The sequence below is a fragment of the Ambystoma mexicanum genome, chromosome 3q (genome assembly GCF_040938575.1).
Source record: "Ambystoma mexicanum isolate Mex_15411 chromosome 3q, UKY_AmexF1_1, whole genome shotgun sequence".
Lineage (NCBI taxonomy): Eukaryota > Metazoa > Chordata > Amphibia > Caudata > Ambystomatidae > Ambystoma > Ambystoma mexicanum.
The window spans coordinates 206,345,636-206,365,611 of NC_090926.1; the positions used below are offsets into that span (position 1 = coordinate 206,345,636).

General features: G+C 45.0%; 1 protein-coding gene across 2 annotated transcripts in view; it reads left to right on the top strand.

The window, feature by feature from the left end:
* Positions 1 to 19,976, top strand: part of LRP1 (LDL receptor related protein 1) — a 1,300,039-nt gene that overhangs the window by 299,922 nt on the left and 980,141 nt on the right. For both annotated transcript variants that reach the window (XM_069653565.1, XM_069653566.1), the window contains exons 3-4: positions 10,589 to 10,726; positions 18,530 to 18,649. In XM_069653565.1, the coding sequence (XP_069509666.1) occupies positions 10,589 to 10,726; positions 18,530 to 18,649 (258 nt within the window). The remainder of the gene's footprint in view (positions 1 to 10,588; positions 10,727 to 18,529; positions 18,650 to 19,976) is intronic.

Sequence of the window (19,976 nt, forward strand, 5' to 3'; positions counted from 1 at the left end):
CTATCTTTCATTTAATCCTCCTTTATTCATGCATTCTTTCCGCTTGGTTCTCCTCCATCCTCAACTTTTGACCTCTGCTGTGGTTCCGGGCAAGCGTCCAGCGTGGTTTGCCATTGGCTCACAGTGAGTAGATGCATGGCTAGCATCCTAATGATGCTCAAGTACTGCTGGATATAGCACTTTGCAGTGTGTTAGACAGGCATGGTATCAAGAGAGACAGACAAAAACCTTATTTACTAAGGTTCCTGGGCTGCTGTAATGCCTAACTGGCCCTAACACTAAAGGGATAGTTCCCTTAATTGATGTTTCTATAGGATGTCAAAGTCTGGATGTCCAAAATAAAAATCAGTCTGTATCTAAACCTAAGCTTGCTATCACTCTTTGACAAAAATGTGTTGGGAAGTCTCTTAAAAGAAAAATATAGTGGTTCAACAGAAAATGGGAAAGTAACATTGGTTTTAAGTGACTTTCTCACCAGGTGTGGGTCGGTCAGATTCACAAAAAAGAGTTCAATCAAAACAAAGGCTGTTCATCAGACCACCTCCACAGTTCTTGTCGCGGCCTTACACTTTCAAATGAATGGGGTTCCTTGGCATTCCCTTCCCCAAGCTTTAGCTCTTTCGAGTTCCAAAACACAATCAAAAGAAATGTATACAGTTCCCTTCAAGCTTCTTGGGGTTCCCTTCCCCAAGCTTGAAATCTTTATCATCAAAACCAATACGTATTATGCGTAATATTTCCCCTTCCCAAAGCTTAGGCCCCTCTTGGATTCAAACACAAGTTCAGCTTGTCAAGATGTACCTTTCCTTTTTATATACATTTCTTTCATGCACATTTCACGTGTGGGGTACAATCATAGACTTTAGATACGGCCAGGTTCTTTGCTTCACTTAAGGATGACCACTGTGATCTGTATCCCCTCTTTATTCCTTGCTCTTTCTTTTTAACCTTTCACCGTCAGGTCCTTTATGCACCTTCCTCTGCTTTGTTCTATCTGTATTGTGCCTCTGCACACTTTGCACACTTGCACCTGTTCATTTTCTTCTCGTGCCTCTGCACAATTTAAATGTCCTTGCTTTTCTTCTGAACCGCTAGCGCCTTTTCCTTCTTTTTGCTTTCTTTGAACAGCTTTCTTATGCTTCCTTTCGCTTTCTTCTTCATGCTGCTTTATAAACTGTCTTTCTGCCCCTCTCTCCAATCAACCGCACGCTCCAGAGTTTCTCTCACGGACATGAAACTCACCGTCTGGTTGATGAGTGGTCTCTCTGGATACACAGGGTTGAGGTCAAGGTGTCACCACCTGGCCCTCACACCCTTGGGACAGGCACCAGTCCCAAGGAAACGAGCACTTCGCCGAACGCCAATAGCAGCGTGCAGGTTGCTTCGCTCCGGGTCCTTGGAGCCACGGTGCCCTAGCCATGATGCAGCCCCTCCCAAACACCGGGCCAGCGTCACTGCATACCATTCTCCAGGCTTCAGGTCTTGCTCTGCTCTGCTCCTTGGCCTCTCTGGACCAGAGTACCTCCCCAGCTCGATCTTTCCTCTGAAAAACCACACCTTTTATAGTTGAACAGTCAAGTGGAGTCTGGTGTGAGTGGTCATCATCAAATGTTTGACCCTGCCTGACTCTGTTAGTGGGACAACTTGAGTAGGTGGGAGAATACAATCAGGTAAAGCAGCATCTTCTTCCCCTGGTCCAATTTCTTCACTTGGTGCAAGGTAAGGGGGCTCCAGCATCCCAAAATGTCAATGTTGCTTACTTCAATGTTGGATGGCATATTTTTCTGCTTTTGGAGAAGGGTGGCTGGAGGAGGTAAAGCTTGAAGGTGAAACACTTGCACTCCTGACACCCAATTTGATGAGGATAAATAGTGCAAAGTTGAATGAAATATTTTAACTTTTAAATGTTGCTTCCATCGTCTGCTCTCCTAGATTGGAAGCATCAAACTGTATCCAATACGACCATGCCTGACCTCAGCGCAATGAATGAACCCTTGCAAATTCCTTGCTTTTTTTTCTTCATTTGTTGAAGTTCATGTGTCACTGCACATGCGATTTGCTTTCCCTCGGTATGCAGGCGGAGTAATTTAATAGTTTTACAGTTCTCACACCTTGTACCTTCCCTAGCGTCAGTAGCTTCCTAATCGCTGCGGGCCATTCTCTTGCCACACTTGCCCCAACACAGAATCCATTACTCTGGGTGCTCCTCTGAGCATTCAACTCAATTTAGCCGCATTAGGTTGGTGTCTCCCGTGGTGGAGTCAGTGCACTTCCTCCTGCCAAACCACTCTTCAAGGTGCTCTGATTCGCCAAAAACAAAATCTGTTTTTGGCCGCACTGGCATCTCAAAAGACTGAGCGGTATGCCTCTTAGTCAAATTTGAAGGGGTTGCCCAGGACTACACCTCTTGCCACCACATAGCTGGAGTCCATGGGAACGCTCCTGGTTTCTGCTTCAAGTAGAGCCCACGCGTGGCCAAGAAGTGGGAAGAAAAGCCAGGTGTGAGAAGGACTGCATGGAAGCGGCATACACCGATTCAAGCAGAGTTCACCGCACCCATTTAGGGAGCGCCTGCCAAGCCTAATCTGATGCGTTTCATGAAAAGGTTAGCTATGACCACCCTGCCTCAAAAAATGCATATGATGGCAGTAAGTGGACATGATTTTAAAGGCGCGTGGAGACCCTCAAATACCCTGTTCTATGGAATATCTTCCACTTAGGAAAGTCAACAACCACATTTTAGCTCACTGCATCCTTCACAGAGGAGAAATATCCATTTGCAGATCAGTCTTTGTCCCACCCACAAGGGCAGTCCAGCACCGAAATGCTAGGCAATTCTCCATAAGAGTACCATCAACAATCCCAGACACATGTTTCAACCTACTCGGGCCTCATCAGTGAGTTGAAGCTGAGCCTCTGTAAGGCACGTGTCTTGGGTTGCTGAAGAGACCTGCCATAGCATTTCGGTGCTCGACTGCCCATGTGATATGCAAATGGTTATTTCCCTTCTGTAAAAGGTACCGTGAGCTATAGTGTGGGTACCTTCCCAAAGAACGTCACTTAGCAGTGTTCGTTCTCGTAGAGGGGCGCCTATGACTACTTTCTGATTACAAGTGGTTATGCGGCTACCCCTTAGTAGGGGCAGGTAAAATAACTAAAGTTCACTCCAGGGATGCTGGTAATTTGCGATAAGTCCTCCCACTTCACACTGGTTCAGCAGAGAAAAATTGCCATTTTCGGCTGTCTTGAGTGTCAAATTGTGCATTTTCTAGTATTCGCTTCAAGCGTGTGAATATTTTGTGTAAATAAGTGTAATATTCTTATGATCACGTGTGTGTGATCTCATGTGGGAGGGCGTCGGAAGGCACGTTTTACCTGTTTCTCCTGGTGTCCGCGTCCCAGTTGAGTAACTGGTGCCGTGCGGCAATGCAAGAGAACCCGGCCGTGGGCTAACGGCAACAGCCCCTTTGACAATAAGGTCCTCCAAAGCGTTTTGGCCTCCTAAATTGACTAAATATTTGTGCACCCAACGCAAAAAGTTTCTCGTGCCCCCAAAAGCAACAAAATCATCAAGGAGACCTGCTTTACCGGCGAGGTTGAATATTTGGTGAACTTCACCAATTTTGCTTCTCCGGCAGCAATTTAGCTGACCCCCTACCCTTATGGCGACTATACCATGCATGTGGTTTTGGATGGAATAACTCCATTTGAGGCTGTGCCTGGTATATGATGGCAGCAACGCGAGAAATGATTCGGAACAGAATCCAACACGGTGAGGTTTGCTGGTGCATGTTTTCAAGCTGCTCCAACCCTGGCGTTCCCAAACCTTGTACTAACAGGTGTTGCTATTGCCCCATTCAAAGGTGCTCCTTTTATGGATGGGAGAGAGGGTTGAATTGGCCCGGCGTGGATTGTAACCTTGTGTGATACCGCCAAACCTTCCGCTCGCTGTAGGGTTGGGGGCGGGGGGAGGATGTTCTAGGCCTTGCCAAATGCTCACACTGGGCAGAATGGAGACACGACCACTGGCGTTGGGTGTATCACTGGCACTGTACCCGTTTCACGTGCGCGCCTTCTTTATTGTTCCACTTGCCTCCCCTTACTCATCACGTGGGGCGGGCTCCCCATCCCTCACGTGATGCCAGGAGGGTGCAACATCACACCTTGGATCTGGAAGATCCAGAAGCCCGGGCACGGATAATTTCTAAGGTTTTAGAAGGTCCGTAGCAGGCACACTAACCCCACGGGTTGTCCACCTGCCTGGAATTGGATCCTGTGACCTGCACTCGACCATACACTGAAGAAATGGACCAAATCAAACCGTTACATCACGTCATTGAAATATGCGATTATTTCACAGCTTAATGGAGCAAAAGCCAAAAAAGATGAAAGGTCAAGTTGGCCCTTCAGGATACAGACCTGTGAACCCTTGAGTGGCGTCGATCTGGTCAGCAGGTGCATGCACCTCTTGAACTATTTTACCGCTAAGAGGGTTGCTCTTCAACTGTCGCCTGAAATCTTTTAGCGAAATGTATTTTAGGAGGGCTGGGAATATTTTAGTATTTAGATAGTAGTGCACAAGTTAAGTCGGGCCAGAGGAGCATTGCAAGGGTTCTGTGCATGCCCGCGTGCTGTGGTAACTCTGCATGGTTCACTTCAAGTTGTGGGTGCATCGCCAGACCTCTCTGGGTGTCTCGCCTCTAGTACGCCATGCACACTGAAGATCTCGAAAGAGGTGCTTTCTGTGAGCTCCATGGACCTCTCCCTTTTCATGGAAGCGGTGCATTGATCGAGCCCTGCAACAGTTTCAGTATTGACATGACTGGGGGTGGTTTAGGATAGAACAGATGTGCATTTTGAAAGCTCTCATTGATGATTTCCGATTTCCGATTTCTGATCTGTGAACGAGGCAAGCGGTGCATTGAGTGTTACAGGGTAATGCTAGGGTGCACTGAAACCGTCCTATGTGGAAATCTCAGTACAGAGAAGCCAGGAAACCGAGATTGGGCTTTGGTGATTGTTTGGACGTCTCCTGCTGTGTGATACAAGGTGGGGGTTCTGGAGGCCTTTGCAGACCACCTGTGATGGTGAAACCTAGCTGCAGGAGCATTTTGCGAGCTCTCTGGATGCCCTGCTCAGGGATACAAGTGCATATGCATGTCAGAAAAGAGGTGCATTGCAGGAGCTGCATGAAACAGCTTTCTGGATCAGTGTGGGCATACCAGTAAAGTATGTACGTCTGGCTGGAGGTGCACTGATGCAGCATGCCGGGATGGAGGTCCATTGCCAGCTCACTCGATTACTCGGCTGTTGGCACAGGGTACAGGCCAGGACTTTTGGAAAGTTCCAACTCCAAAAACAGTAACCGACTGGTGTAAATATTTTGTAAAGTATATAAACAGAAGAGGTTGTGTATTCCCAGCATGCACCTCAATCTAAAAGATGCAATTTGTGTTTGAATGGCACAAGTGATCTAACCAGAACAAGATGTGTACCAAGGGGGTTCAGTAATTATATGCCCCCTTAATTGTTATGATCGTGTCTTACATAGAGGTCCTAACCCCAAGGTTAAAACGCAAACCTTTTTTCACAACATTCCCTAACTCTAACAACTGCATTTCACACAGCAATCCAAACTAAACCGCAACCATAATGCCCTTGGTACTGGGACGAGTAGGTGGGGCCCAGAGTTAGTAAGGATCAACAATGCCATTAACCAGGATGTGAGGCCTAGTTGTTGTAGACCAAAACACGAGCAGGATATTTAAACTCTGGAATGAGTTGCAGGTAAAGAGATGCCAGCCGAAAGGGAGATTCTGGAGTAGCTGAGGCAGAGGCAAACCAGTGTGCTCAGTCTGCTACAGAAGTTAAATGGAGGACTCCAGCTGATGCCGATGTTGGATATGAAGGCCTGCCACATTGCAGAGTAAGCACAGTGGGAAGCGGTGTTGGGAAGAAAAGCCCAGCCGAGAGATGCTTGCTCACAACCCGATGTGCAGCGCTTTGGGGTGCAGGAGGCAGCCCAGGGTCAATGGAGCGGGAAGCAACCGCACAGACTGCTGAAGAGTTCCGAGTGCTGGAGGGAGACAGGAGACCAACCACAACATCAGAGGACTGGTGAGTTTGCCTAATGTTAAAGGTGACCCCGGGGTGCTCTGAGAAGACCATTTTACAGAAACCTAGATTATTGGATACCGAACAAATAAAGCAGTGCAAATGCGACAAGAGGCTGCAAATGAGTAATATTAAGGTGACAAGGATGCAACTCCCCTTATATGGGACGCCAACTGGGGGAGACCAGTAACCAACATTGCCAAGAGACCATAAACGGAGGGAGCCATTGTTCAACTCTCCTCATCTAGGATACTGAAGATGTTGTTCATAAGATGTATAATTGTGGCAAAGAGGTGTATTAAAATTAACTTTTTAACACTGTCATTTTGAAGAATGTGGCTGGCATAACCAGAAGTAATACAAAGTATTTCATTTGAAGAAGAAATAAGATATGCTTATAGTTGCTTTACATCCTGTGAAAACCAATTGCCTTGATTTATGAACTTGTTTTGATATAGGCATTTTTGCTTTACAAAGAAAAAAAAAGACATGAATTGCTTTGATTTGTGGAACATGTGTTTATGGAAGAGACATTTACTTCAATAAGTGGAAAGTCTTAGGGGAAAAGATATGTTGTTTTTGCACTGAACAGAACTTTGGTGAATCAGAACTTATCCAAAGGTATTCCTGCTTTGATCCTGGGGAAGGTAATCCAACCCTGATCACAAGGAGTACTTTCAAGAACTATGAGTTTGAACTTGTATTCTATTGTTCTGATTTGAAGACAGAACACAAACAACACAAGGGATATTTGTCTATGTATTAGTGTGAGGGGCAGAAACCTTTGGACACTAGGTCATCTTTCTTTAGTTTAGTTTGCTGGGTAGAGACAGCCTCGTTAGGATGGGGAAAGACAGGGATTTATCTCACCTGTATTCATTTAATGAATGGCAAACCTTGAGAAAACCTTACCTTTGTCTGTCTCGCATTTCTGACCCCTCACATAACTCGGTCTGTTCCACAACAGAAGATGAACGCCTCCACGGGCGAGAGCAGACTTCCAATGCATCTGAAAGGTGGCCATCCACTGAAAAGTGCAGTTTTTCAAATCTACTGCAAAATGTTTTGTGCATGTCTTTGACTGCCAAGTTATGACTAATACAAGTGAGACAGCAAGACCACACCATCCAAACGCTTTCTTGTCATGGTAAATCACTGCAGACATTTATCAACTGGCACGCCACTACTACTGAGCCTCAGCGACCCGTCAAATGCCAACATCAAGTGGCAATCATCTCAGCTCCACCAAATGGCATTTCAAGACACCAACGATATCCTTCTCTGTGATATGACCATTGTGTAAGTAAACATGAGCCAATCAACAAAACAGATGGTACATTCCTACACATGTTGTCTAGGCGTACTGCCACCAGACGGCAGCAACCCTATCAGAACCCGAACTCCAACAGAACAAGAATGTTCCCAAATAGAAAAAGAAGTTCTTGCATTCGTGTGGAGGGATCCACTATGTACACCTGTATACTTATGGAAACTCAATCACATTTTTTTAGGCCTCACAAACCACTATTATCCTTTCTCCAAGGCTCAGCCGTGAAGCTACCACCAGGAATCTATACAATGATGCTACTCATTGAGGGGTAAACATTCACCGAGTTACTACCAGGTGCAGATAAAATTCAGACTCCTGCCAGCGCAGCTTTTTTGGCTTTAGTGGTTGAGGACCTACTCATCGAACTGCCCTTGCAGTTTTTCCCTTATCCTCCCCTCATCCCTCTCCTCCTATTGCTAGACCAAATTGGCATACTCCAGAAAAGTTATAATGGAAGCATGCCAAATCAGATTCTACCTCCATAAACTATCCCTCAGCGTCTTGAAATGGTCCAGCCCAACACTGAAATAGGTCTGCTCCAGACATGGCCAATGGCCAATCGTGCTGTGCAAGCCTTGTGTAGCAGAGGATATGCACGTGTAATCAGGCGATCCTCCCCGCTGTTAGAAATACCCGGTCTGAATTTAAAGTAGCAATTCTACAAATTTGGAAATATAATTGATCTTTGAGAAAGTGGCTCCCTGGCTGATCATGCGCGGTGGACGTCCATTGGAGCGTCGAATATTCCCTCAACTCAACTTTGTGGGAACTTCCCTGAAACGCAAAGTGGAACTGTATTTGGCTTCATGCAACAGACCATCCAGCAGATACAAGATTGCCATTTCGCAACATTTCTCACTTTCAAATGTACCACAACCTTTTTGAAATGCTTCTCAAAAAGGCACGAATTATACATTTGTACTACTGTGCTTAGTTATTGTGAAGGATAAATCAGGTTACTTTCAGATATCGAGTGCCCCCGTTTGCAACGGCCGCAAGCCCCACAGAGCCCGCGTATGGGACTCTTCTTGGAAGACCCTCACCCAGAAGTAAAATAAGGGCATAAGAAAAGGAAAGCTATACATTTAGTAAATCCTTGCGAATATTTTAACTAGGCATACATCGTGCAAAATGTACATATTTGTATCACAATATTCCCCCTTTCTTGCTGCAAGATGTGTTAATCCATGCTTCGATTTGCTGGGTATCTGATTTAATAAGGGTTTGCAGTTTGAGCAGGTGGTATTGCTGTTTTGTTTAACACTTACCGAATACATGCTTTTGTAAATGCCAGTGTCTGCATGTTGAGTGTTTTCCCAAGATACATTCTGGAAGTGAGAGTATTTGTCTCCATATTCTTTAAAGTTGGGGGGTAAAATGATTTTTTAGGGAGCATAATGGAAGTCCAATTCCCAATGGGAGTATTTTAGAAGCAAGTAAAATGCTGTCACTGGAAATCTGAAATGTGTTTGCAATAATTATTTCTATTCACCTAGTTGTTCATGCACTTTGAAAGGTACATGTGTATTTCTTCCGATCAGCCAGTAATTCATTTCCCCATGGTACCATGTGCACTACTGATCCAAGCAGTGGGCTGTGTGGGTGAAAGCAGGGGCACAAGGCTTTACATGTCTGTCCTATTTTTTTCTGTTGGGAGTATTTTTACTTCCGATTTCTTTTGGGGAGTATTTGCCTATTTTTAGTGTGTAAAAGTGACTGATGCACCCCTTATCTGTAGGGCTGGTCCCACGCATCACCACGTGCCATGTGAACCTAAATGAAGTTGCTCCGCCTTAGTAAACCGGTGCTTGCGATATATATGAGTATTACACAGTATGACAATAGCCAACTTTAAATACTCATTACAATGTCATCGTCCAAAACTTAAAAAAACAAAATTCTCAGTTTCACCAGAAATTGAATATTCTAAAAATTACTTTCCATATGAATCCATATGTTCCTCTCATTATATATACACGCATCAATGTTACCATACCTAGATATATCCCAGACATCTCCCACATTATTGTACTCCTGACTATCCCAAGACATGTTCCTACTCCCTCGAGGTAGATTTCCACGCAGTTCTCTGGAATAGACCTCAAGGAGACGGCACATCTTATTCTTAAACCCTAAATATGAGAGGATTAAAGCATCGTCAGTAGACCTATTCAGGCACCCCAGGGCACAGGACACAAGTTTAGCGATATTACAGGATGGCATGTATGCATTTTCTTTTTTTTAGCACCATAACAAAGTGCCAGGAGCCACATTCATAATCTTCCAATACATATGTAAGCTGTGTTGATCCATTTTCGTCATGATGCTCATGAAATCATATTCCAAATAGATGTATTCTGCCAGGGTTTGTTTTCTTAATCGCAATAGCCTACGCAGTGTACATCTCTCAGTCAAAGGCTAATTGTGCGGTCAGCTTAATCCCCAAAATGCAATTCCATAAAATAGGGGCAACATTTTACTTTGATACAACTTTATAATAATGCCGACCGAACACCCTCCTGCTTTAAAAAGACAAGGCTATGATAGCGCGTGTGACCTCGGCAATTCTGAGCTGAATATTCTGTAGGTGAATTTTCCCATTTAATCTGTTATCAACTAGAACACCCAAGTACTTATAGGTGTGAACAACCTCAATTTTAAAGTAATCATGATGATTTATTCCTGACTGAGCATGATAATTCGGGGAGAAAATAATTTTTATTGATGTTAATTCTTAGTGAGTTAAGAACGGCGTAGTCATGTAATCGATCCACTAATGTCTGCAAGCCCCTCAGAGTTGAGTCTTGCGTTATGAAGGGGGGGGGGGGCGCTTTACATGTCAAGCAGGTTGTCTGGCTTCATGCTGGTCATGGAATAGTGATGACAAATCAAGGACCATTTCTCCAAGAGAAGAGTGTTAGAGATGGATAAACTGTTCAATATGGTTCCCTGATATGCTTTGGTGGTGAGGGGGGAGTCTAGATGGCTACGGTGGAGGTATGGGAAAGTAGTATGTGTTTAAGCTGCTATGTTGCCATGACTGTGCACTCATTGTATGTACACCGTCTTTATTTTGTATGTGCACACTTGCTTCTCAAAGCCAATGCTATGCATAGTAATTGTTTTCTTTGCTTTTAATTTCAGGCCCCCAGAGCAAGGTGTCGAAGTGCCAGCCGAACGAGCAGAGTTGCCTGGGTACAGAGACTTGCTTGTACATGAGCAAGCTGTGCAACGGGGTTCGCGACTGCCCTGATGGCTCAGACGAGGGACCCCATTGCCGTGGTAAGCACGCTTTTTGGAATCACTTGCAGAGGGGCATTTAGGCAGTTTGTGTTGGCTTTGCACCAACAGTCTTCAGCTTACTCATGCAACCAAGTTCTGTGATAATGGGTAAAAGCTTTGATCTTCCTATGCTGGACTCATTCATGTGCCAAACCCACAAGCACTTTGGAACTGCTGACCATAAAAGAAACTGGACGCTTTGGATACCACGCTCGAAAGGTCATAGATGACCCGTCTTCCTATCTGTTCTGCCGCAATTCCCATTGGACTAGATGGAGTTCATCATCTTGAACTGCCACATTGAGTTATTTGCATCTGACAAAAGTTGCCCAAATGAGCTGCTTGGGGAAGTTGATGCATTGAAATCACGTGTCCTCAATGGCTGCTGTTGATCCCTGGAGTGGACACCATTCAGGACAGATAATTGGTTATCGGTTCATAGGGAGTTTTATAACATCTTTTGTTCTGGTCTGAAAGCGTTGCAAAGGAGCTCTATGGTCCTGGCACTCTTAGGTACACTTAATTCGGCAACCGTTCTTATTGCTCTGTAGCTCACATGTAGCCTTGCTCCAGGGTGAGATGCAAACAATTCCCCAAGTTAAACATACTAGAACATAACTGTTTTAAACAACATTAAAAAAAATGAACTCCATCCGCTTTCTTGGGGGGGGGGAAAAGGGAAACTGTTTAAGGAGAATGACAAATGGCCCAATGCTGATTTGAGAACCCCCTAATCTGCGTTTTAGATGGAGGAATCCCATCACAGTACTTTATACATGTGGGGTTCAGACCCAACCCAGTAAGTGCAACACCACCAAGCAATCACTAGTTGCATTTGGGAGGACTTTTCAGCTCACGCGATCCGTTGTGTTGAGGCGCGAGATCAGGACCAGAGTGCATGGTTTGGCCTGATGCTGGTAGTGTGGAGACATTTTTTGAGACGTTTGTAACACGTGGGCACTTTTCCCTCTGTCTCTTCAGATCCCTGAGCTATCCTCCCGAGACAATCCCTGAAAGAAAGTTGATTTTAATGTAATTATTTTAGCTCCTTGGTAAACCATGCCATGGAATTCTGTTATAAACATGCACACTGCATATAAGTAACTCTGCTTTTTAGTTGCAAACAAATCTGGTTATAACATGTAATTGAAAAACAATGCACGTAAAATGTATGCACACATTAGACCATGCTATCCAATTCTAGGATTATGTGGAAACGTGGAAGTGGTGGGTTTTGTGAGAGCTGGACATATTCAGTTCTAGATGGGGGGGGGGTGTCATGAGGTGCAATGGGCTAGGCCATTTCAGCAGAAGAACCAGAGTGAGGAATGGACATTTAAATCGTGCAAGTGGGAATTCACTTTCACGTTAATGCTCGGAAGAGTTGGATCCTTATCTCTGTGCACGGTCATTAAAAAGTATAGTAGTGGGTTATTTTAGAACATTTAATTTCACCTTGGGTAGCCCACACCTGCTGCAGATCATGTATGTATCCCAAAGCTGATGTATTTAATGGTAAAAAGCTTCAAGTAACAAAATCGTGGTGCCAACGTGGCTTTGTCCAAGTCGTTTTCCGATCAGAGTCAGGCCAGATAATTGCCATTGGTGATATCCCACCTTAAGGTCCCTTTCTCTGACCCCGAGTCCTATTTCTGTTCTGTTTTAGGCGTATGTCCCAGCTACATAATCAATCTTCCCGCATTGGACAAGAAATTCAAATATAATACTTTTATTGCGCTCTTGTACTTGGTTTTAACATTAACTCATTGCTACAAGTTAGTCGGAGGAGATCAATTTGGGCAGTTTTGTAGCAGGGATCCTGCTTGCCCATAGTATTCTATGGCAATGCCTTCTTGCTAAGACATTGGAATGGCAACTGATAAATTAGGACCCAATAAACATGCTAGTCAGACCAAAGAGTTGGGCTTCTTCTATTGTTGCAGTTGGGCCAGGTGCACTGCTGAGCTTGTGGGCTTATTTGAGGTGGAGACAACTTCTTTTGCCTTCAATACTCATCGCACTAATTTAGTTCTTGGCACAGTTTGTTAATTAGATTACCTTGAAATGTTTGTGGTGAATGAGCATTTCCGGTATATTAGAACCTCGGCAGATGCACACTTCCGTTAGGGTAAATATGTCAACTCAATTTCACGTGGACTGGATGATTTCTGTAACTGAGAACATACTGGTCAAGAGAGGACACCTTGAAATGTGGCGAGTGTTGCAAGCAATTCCGCCATCGCTCTTAGCCCCGCCACCCCATTGCACAGCCCCATGACCTCCCAACCTCACTTATGACCCCAGTGACATTAGTGGAAGCTAGAGCATACTGACGACAGCCGTGATCTTTTGCCACATTGCTGGAGCATGGTCTTGGGCAATACCGCAGGCCCTTACAAGCCCCAGAGTGGCCACTTAAGCCCCATAGGAAGTCCATGGGCCACTAGCCATAGTATGCAGCCAGGTCTAAAAGGGCCACACTGGCCTGGGTATGGTCTTTGGCCAGGCTCCGTGTTCGTTAGCATGCACTATACAAAAAACTATGCATTATGTGTTGTACATCTTTAAATCGACCAAGATCATTTCTCACTCTAGTTTCCCATGAAGCTGGCTCTCATGTGATCAGTGTTCTCTTGTTTCTAGGGACACCAATGATGTCCTAAGTGATGTAATGTGATGACATAGATTAGATTACCAAGAAGAACATTGCTCTCATGGGCTGCTCAATGGGGAGGCTCAAAGCTAAAGTGGCGTACTTTCAGAAGTGTTTCAAGGGTTTTGTTTAGTTAAACCATCACCTTAAAGTCACTTCAGCTAACGTATTTTGCACTGAATTTCGTTAGCTTTAAGCTGTAGCTCAGAGTTGCATCACCTGGAGTACTAACGTTTTTTTCCATTTCATATCATCACCGTTTTCCTATTCAATGCGATCACTGTTTTTCAGCTAAGCGCCATGGGATATTTCCACATCATGGGTATGTGGCCCAACGTACATGGCATGCAGCCATAGCCCGAGGGCATCATGTGATAATGTGGAGAATGAGTACGATATTTGGGAGGTCTTTTTCCTTCCATGTTTAAATTGCAGATAGGTTGCAATTTGTGTCATTTGACCTCAAGTGCAATACAGCGGTTTAAACAGCAGGTGAAATTGCCGGTACTGCCTGCTTTCTCCACTCTACTGTGCAAATTAAGTAAATGCTGAGTGATATTTATGCATGGCTGGCAGCATTTCCAAAGGATTCCATAGGACTGCACAGCCTTTACGCCAGCATGACGTGCCGGGCAGGTGTAAATGCTGTTATGGCTGCATGGTGGATGTAGATGATCCTTTTCCGTGCCCCCTTTTCCAGTTTTCCAGTCTACATTGTCTCGGAAGGATAGGTCGGCGGCAAAGTGCTCGTCTTGGAAGCAAGACAACATGGATCAACACTGGTTCAATTCCTGGGTCCATGCTTGGAAACCTCTGGGTATTAAGCGTGCTATAAATTACCTATCATATCATATACAAATTCCTTATATAAAAAAGTATGCAAACAGTTCTTATGCTTGCATTTTATGCATAGTATTTACATTGCCATAATCGACACAACCCTCTTAGTGTTTTAGCATACATTTTGAAAAGTTTGTGTGACTGCCCTACGATTTCTTGCATTTAATGTGAAATTATCATGAATTTATTGCACATTTATTCTCAATTCCCACAAATTGTGGCTTTTTATTTCTGTAGTTCCTTCAAACTACAACGGGAGCTATATATGTTCGGTTGGAAAGCAGTCAACCCTCTGAAGAGGAAAAATCCGCACGTCCCTTCCAGACGGGCCCACCAACCGGAAAAATCACCCCTGACAGAATAACCACCGACCGTATGAGGTTGCACCGATCTCCACCGCTCCCTCCATAGGCACGCAACACAAACAGTACCCGGCCACCCGACTATACAACTCTTCGGTGTTGCGAACTCCACCCGAAGCAAACGAAGTTAACCAAGACCGAGCTGGAGACGGTTATATGGACCGAATTGATTGACATCTCCACAAACCATGCTGCAAGTCCTTAGAGACGTCATGACGACATAGCTGCATCAGACAGGAAGCACCCGTGCAATCTGCACATTCGGGACACCCGCACACCAGTCTACACGAAGAACACACACATACAGCTTTATGTGCTAGAGGACAGTGACATATACATACTGTCTGCATGTTTATTATTTTTGTCACTTAGGCTCGCTACAGCACCGCAGAAATGCAAGATGCCAGAAGACCTTTGCGAATCTACTTTGCACCATACCACGAAAAGGCACACCTGCACCACTTTGTGCCCAGTTTTAGGAAAGATTTCTCTTTTTAGCACCTTTCCCCTCTGTGTTTATGGACCCCCAAACCTTTTGCTTTTATCTTTCAATCTGATCTGAACTTTTTACAGTGCATTGAAGCCCTACGCTTCACTACTCGCTTTTTGCTCATTTGTCACAGGGAAACTGACATGTCCTTCAGGCTGTCAGTATTAAGAAACATTGTTTCCCTTAGTATTGTTAATTAGTAGTCCCTTTTGGTTACTATTTATCATTGTGCAATGCATTGTACAATGCAGTACAATGAGGTACACATTTAGTTTTGCCCTAGATTAACACTCGGGGGGGGGGGGGGGGGGGAGGGGGGGAGGGCAGGAGAGGGGGTTTGTTACTTTAGGTGTGCCTGAGGGACAAGATGGAGGCAGCAGTTACTTTTTGCTATTGTTTAAGCCTTAGCATGTTTGGCTACCTAATGTGGCTAGTGTCCAGACATGGCCATACCACAAGGATTTTCGTTTGTCTCTTGACCATCATGTCACTAACTCGGATCTGCGAGGACAGGAACATCCCTATATGGACTGCCAGTGCCTGGGAAAGCTGAGGCTTTTTGCAGGCTACTGCAGGGCCATGTGCGTTTGAAACCAGTTTGTGAATTGAGATCAAGTACCAACCCACTTCCTGGCAGTAGTATCGGAATGGTATGCCTGAGCTGTGCCACCAGAGGTCCTGATTGGCCCACTGTTTGCGTGTGTGTGGGCCAGATTTTAGATTGGCTAGTGGGAGTTTCGACTGCCATTTGGAAAAGAGGACCTCTGCATCCGTTCCAGGGAGCTCCTGGAAGAAACCTGAAGGAGCCAAGCATCCTTCCCAGCTGCAAGACGAGTAAGGAGACTGGACCCATTGGAAGAAGGCCTGGCGACCAACCTCTGCTGCCCCATCTTGTAGGTGAACTGCAGAAGTCCTGCAAGGGATTGTCAACCCTTGGAGTGGAGGGGCATTCATTCCCGATGTCTGCACGGTGTTCTGCAAAAAAGCCTGAGCCAATCTGGCCAGCTCAGTCTGGGCTACCGGGCTGCAGCCGCTCATGTTGCGCGTTATGATATATTTTAATTGTATTGCGCTCTCACACAAGTGTATCGGAGCACGACGAGGCGAGGCAGGGGAACAGGGAGAACAAAACAACTTTCTTACTAGGCCAAGTGACATTGAGAACGCACAAGTGCAGAGGAGAGGGAAGGGAGAAGTGGAAAGTGTTGAGCAATGGATAAAAAAAACAAGCAGTAGAGCAACCAGCAAGTGCAAGGTTTAAGGCACAGACAGGCGGTGTCCGATAAGTGCAGAAAAGGGAGGGAAAGACTGTAGGGTTACAGATACAGACCCAAGTGCAAGAGTTGCCAGGAGGCAATGTGGGTGTGAGGCAGGGTGGGTGTGAGGCAGGGTGGGTAAGTACCTAGGCCTGAAATCAGAGGGTAACCAGGTGCATGATGCCAAGAAGAACATATCAGCAGGGGAGAGGAGGAGAGGAGGCAGAAGCAAAGAGGAAGCTCTTGAGGTATTTTCGGAACCGGAGATGGTTCTTCTCGAGTTTCAGAGTGGCAGGGTGGCTGTTCCAGAGGGAGGCGCCCGCCGAAGACGGATCTACCCCCAGCTCGTTTCTTTGAGTAACAACCGACCCTGAGAGAGTTGGTGGTAGAGGAGCAAAGAGCTTGAGAGGGAAGGTATTTACAGAGGGAGAATTTAAGCTATCTTGGCCCCACAACCGAGAAAGCCTTGTGGATAGTGCAAAGGGCCTTGAATTTAATCCTTGCAGCCACTGGGAGCCAATGAAGAGATTTCAGGGCTGGAGTGATACGATCCCAGGGCTTGAGGCCAAGGTCAAGTCTTGCAGTCCTGTTCTGGATGAGTTGCAAAGGGTGGAGAGTAGAAGCAGGTAGATTTAGAAAGAGGCTGTTGCAGTAGTCCAATTTAGAGAGAACCAGGGCTCAAAAGACGGTGAGCTTCTGGGGGAAGGGGAGGAAAGGCAGAATACCTCTGAGGAGGTGCAGTTGGCAGTTTGACTTTTTAGAGACATCAAAAATGTGGGCAGAAAAGGAAAGCGTGGAGTTGAAGATGACCCTGAGGTTCTTAGCCTCGCAGGTGGGGGTAGGAGGAGGGCCAAGGGAGGCCGGCCAGAGAGTGACAGGAAAGGAGGGTGAAGATGCGCCAATGAGAATCTGTTTTGCTGACATTAAGGCAGAGATCGTTGGCAGCACACCACTGCTGAATAGCAGACAGACAATCTGAGCCGAGAGAGGAGGTGGTTGAGGAAAGCCTGAAAATGCGTTGTGCCATCCGCATAGCTTTGGGGACAGTTCCTGTGGTTGTATAATTTACCCTGACACTTTTTGTCGTGAAATACACTACACACAAGCCAGCACGGTTGGCTTTGCCTTTGCTTGTTTGTTGAAATTTAATTCAAAATCTGCCTCCCTCTCTTCCTTGTTCCTGGATTGCATAGACGGTTGAACTGAAAGTGCTGAAGTTGTAGAACCTTTACTTGGATCAGGACTTTATAATTCTTGAGAGTTTCTACGAGAGAAGGACACATTGGGTGTCGAATACTTACCCCGTGGCAGCTTCTGTAGTCTGCGATATCACCTCCATAATTTTCTATTTTCCTGTGAACCAAGCCGTCTGCACCAGCTTCTGCCAGGACCATAGCACACGCGTTTGAGGGGGTTAATTCTCCTTTCAGGAATAAAAAGGCGTCCCCCTCTCCCCAAACACACAATTGGGGCTGAGTAAATATCACACAACACAGAACCATGCACAAGCCAGCACTGAACTGCACGCAACCCAGCAATTGCGCCCGGTACCCAGCACCAATGCTTTGCTTGTACTGAATACACACCGTCATGTTCATGTACCCTGACCCCAATTTGCTGGAAATCCAGTAGTGGCGTATGAGCAGCTCTTGCACAGCACCTTTTCCAGCACCTCCTGCTAGTCCAGTACTGCGTGACCCATGGACAACTTTGACAATATACTTGCAGATTTCCTCTTTTTGATGTGATGGTCAACATTGCATGTTGAAATAAAATGATCTGAAGGTGATTTTCTTACTTTCATTCATTGCATACGCCTCAAAAAGCTTAACGCTGTACTTTTTTCTTGTTTCACTTTTAACTATGGTCTGTAGATTTTTCAATATTGTATATGTTTGCATTCCTCCTAATATTACAAGACATGGGTTCTGTTGGTGTTCTATTTTGACTGTTATAAATCTTGAAACTGATCATAATTTACACTTTTTAATATTGGCGTAGAACTTCAAATACAATTGTATAAAGGTTTTAAACAAAAAAAACGGTGCACCTAGAAAGAACGATAAAAGAAATACTGTGGATTTAAGGCTCCACCACTAGAAGGGCTCCAAAACAGACTATTTTCTTAACTGCACGCTCAGAAAACTGAAATCTAGTACTTCCCATCAAAAAAGCACTCACAATTTTCTAATTCTTTTTCAGAATTTGCTCTAAACTGTACCCTCGCTGGCTGCAAGCAAATGTGTGCGGTTACCCCAACAGGGCCTGCCTGTTACTGCAACAGCACCTTCCAACTAAGAGAGGACGGAAAGAGCTGCAAAGGCGAGTTATTTGGTCTTCTCAGATAGTAGATTTGTGAGAATGTTTGCATTGTTTTGATAACATATTTTGCCGAATCTTTTAGAGGGGAAAAATGGAATGGCAGTCTAAAAATAAAATCTGCCAAACTTAAGTTTTGTGACCAGATCTAAAGAAGGAAATCCTTTTTATTGTTTTACAAAGGATATTGATTGCACAATCCTAGGTGGTCATCAAACAAACACAAGGACAGTCGTTCTGAAAGGCCGTCAAACAACAGTGAAGCCAGAAGGAGCAACAGAATCCAGAAGACCAGGTTGAAGCCCAACAGGCCTAAGCGTCTGTGCATCACAAATATTCTGGCAGACATGATGGAGGCGGGAGTGCTTTTCTGCTGTCAAATTCTGCCACTTTGTGCAAAGTCCTTTCAGAAACACATAGCCAAGAAGGCCCAAATGGCCTGGCACCGTTTCTCCATCCATTGAAAATATCAAGCCGTTCAACCTGCTGCAGGATTGCCAGACAGTAGTGCATGCCCTTGTGGTCCCGCACATCAATAGGGAGTGGGACGAAAATGCCCCCCTGGTAGGGCTTCCAGACGAATCATCTTTCATATGCAAACTAAATTCGTCTCCTCTTCAAGCCAATTTACCGTCTGCAAAGCAGACCCAAGTAGCTCACCAGCGTACCTGGTGGCTGAACTCCCCATATCTGGTGGCGCAAGGTCCTCGAGCAGCAAATCGACCAACTGGTTTGAATCACAACTTGCCCAAAAAAAAGAGGACCTGCAAAAATCCTCTTGTCACGGATCTATCCTTTGGCACTGTACCCTGGTATCAGCTCGTAATTCCCCCACAATTCTCCAATTTCTCAAATCTCTCAAAATGTGGGTTTCTGAACATCACCTGACCAAGTACTCATCCCAATGGCTGTACAGACCCATGCACAGACCGTATATCACAGTACTGCGCTACTGTTAAAAGATGTTGAAGTGGGTGGAACCTATAAGGATTCCTTGTGGGAATTTGGGACCAAGATTCATTCTTTTAGCAGTTAAGGAGTTAATCAAAATAAAAAGAAAATGCAATTAAAAGAAGAATCTAAGGAAATGGATCTTGGTAAGAGTTTAAATTAACCTCTGGTATTGGACGTGCCAGGTGCTTCCTGTGTCTCAGTTTGCAATTAAGGTTTTGAGACTGTTGGTTAGTGTGGCTATATCTGGTTGAAAAAGAAATCCCAATACGTTCTCCCTAGGTTTTGGAAACTATACATTTAACACACACTTTAGTTCCTTAAATACCTCCATAGAAGGATGTCATGAATAAAATTGAAATAGATGTTCATAAAATTG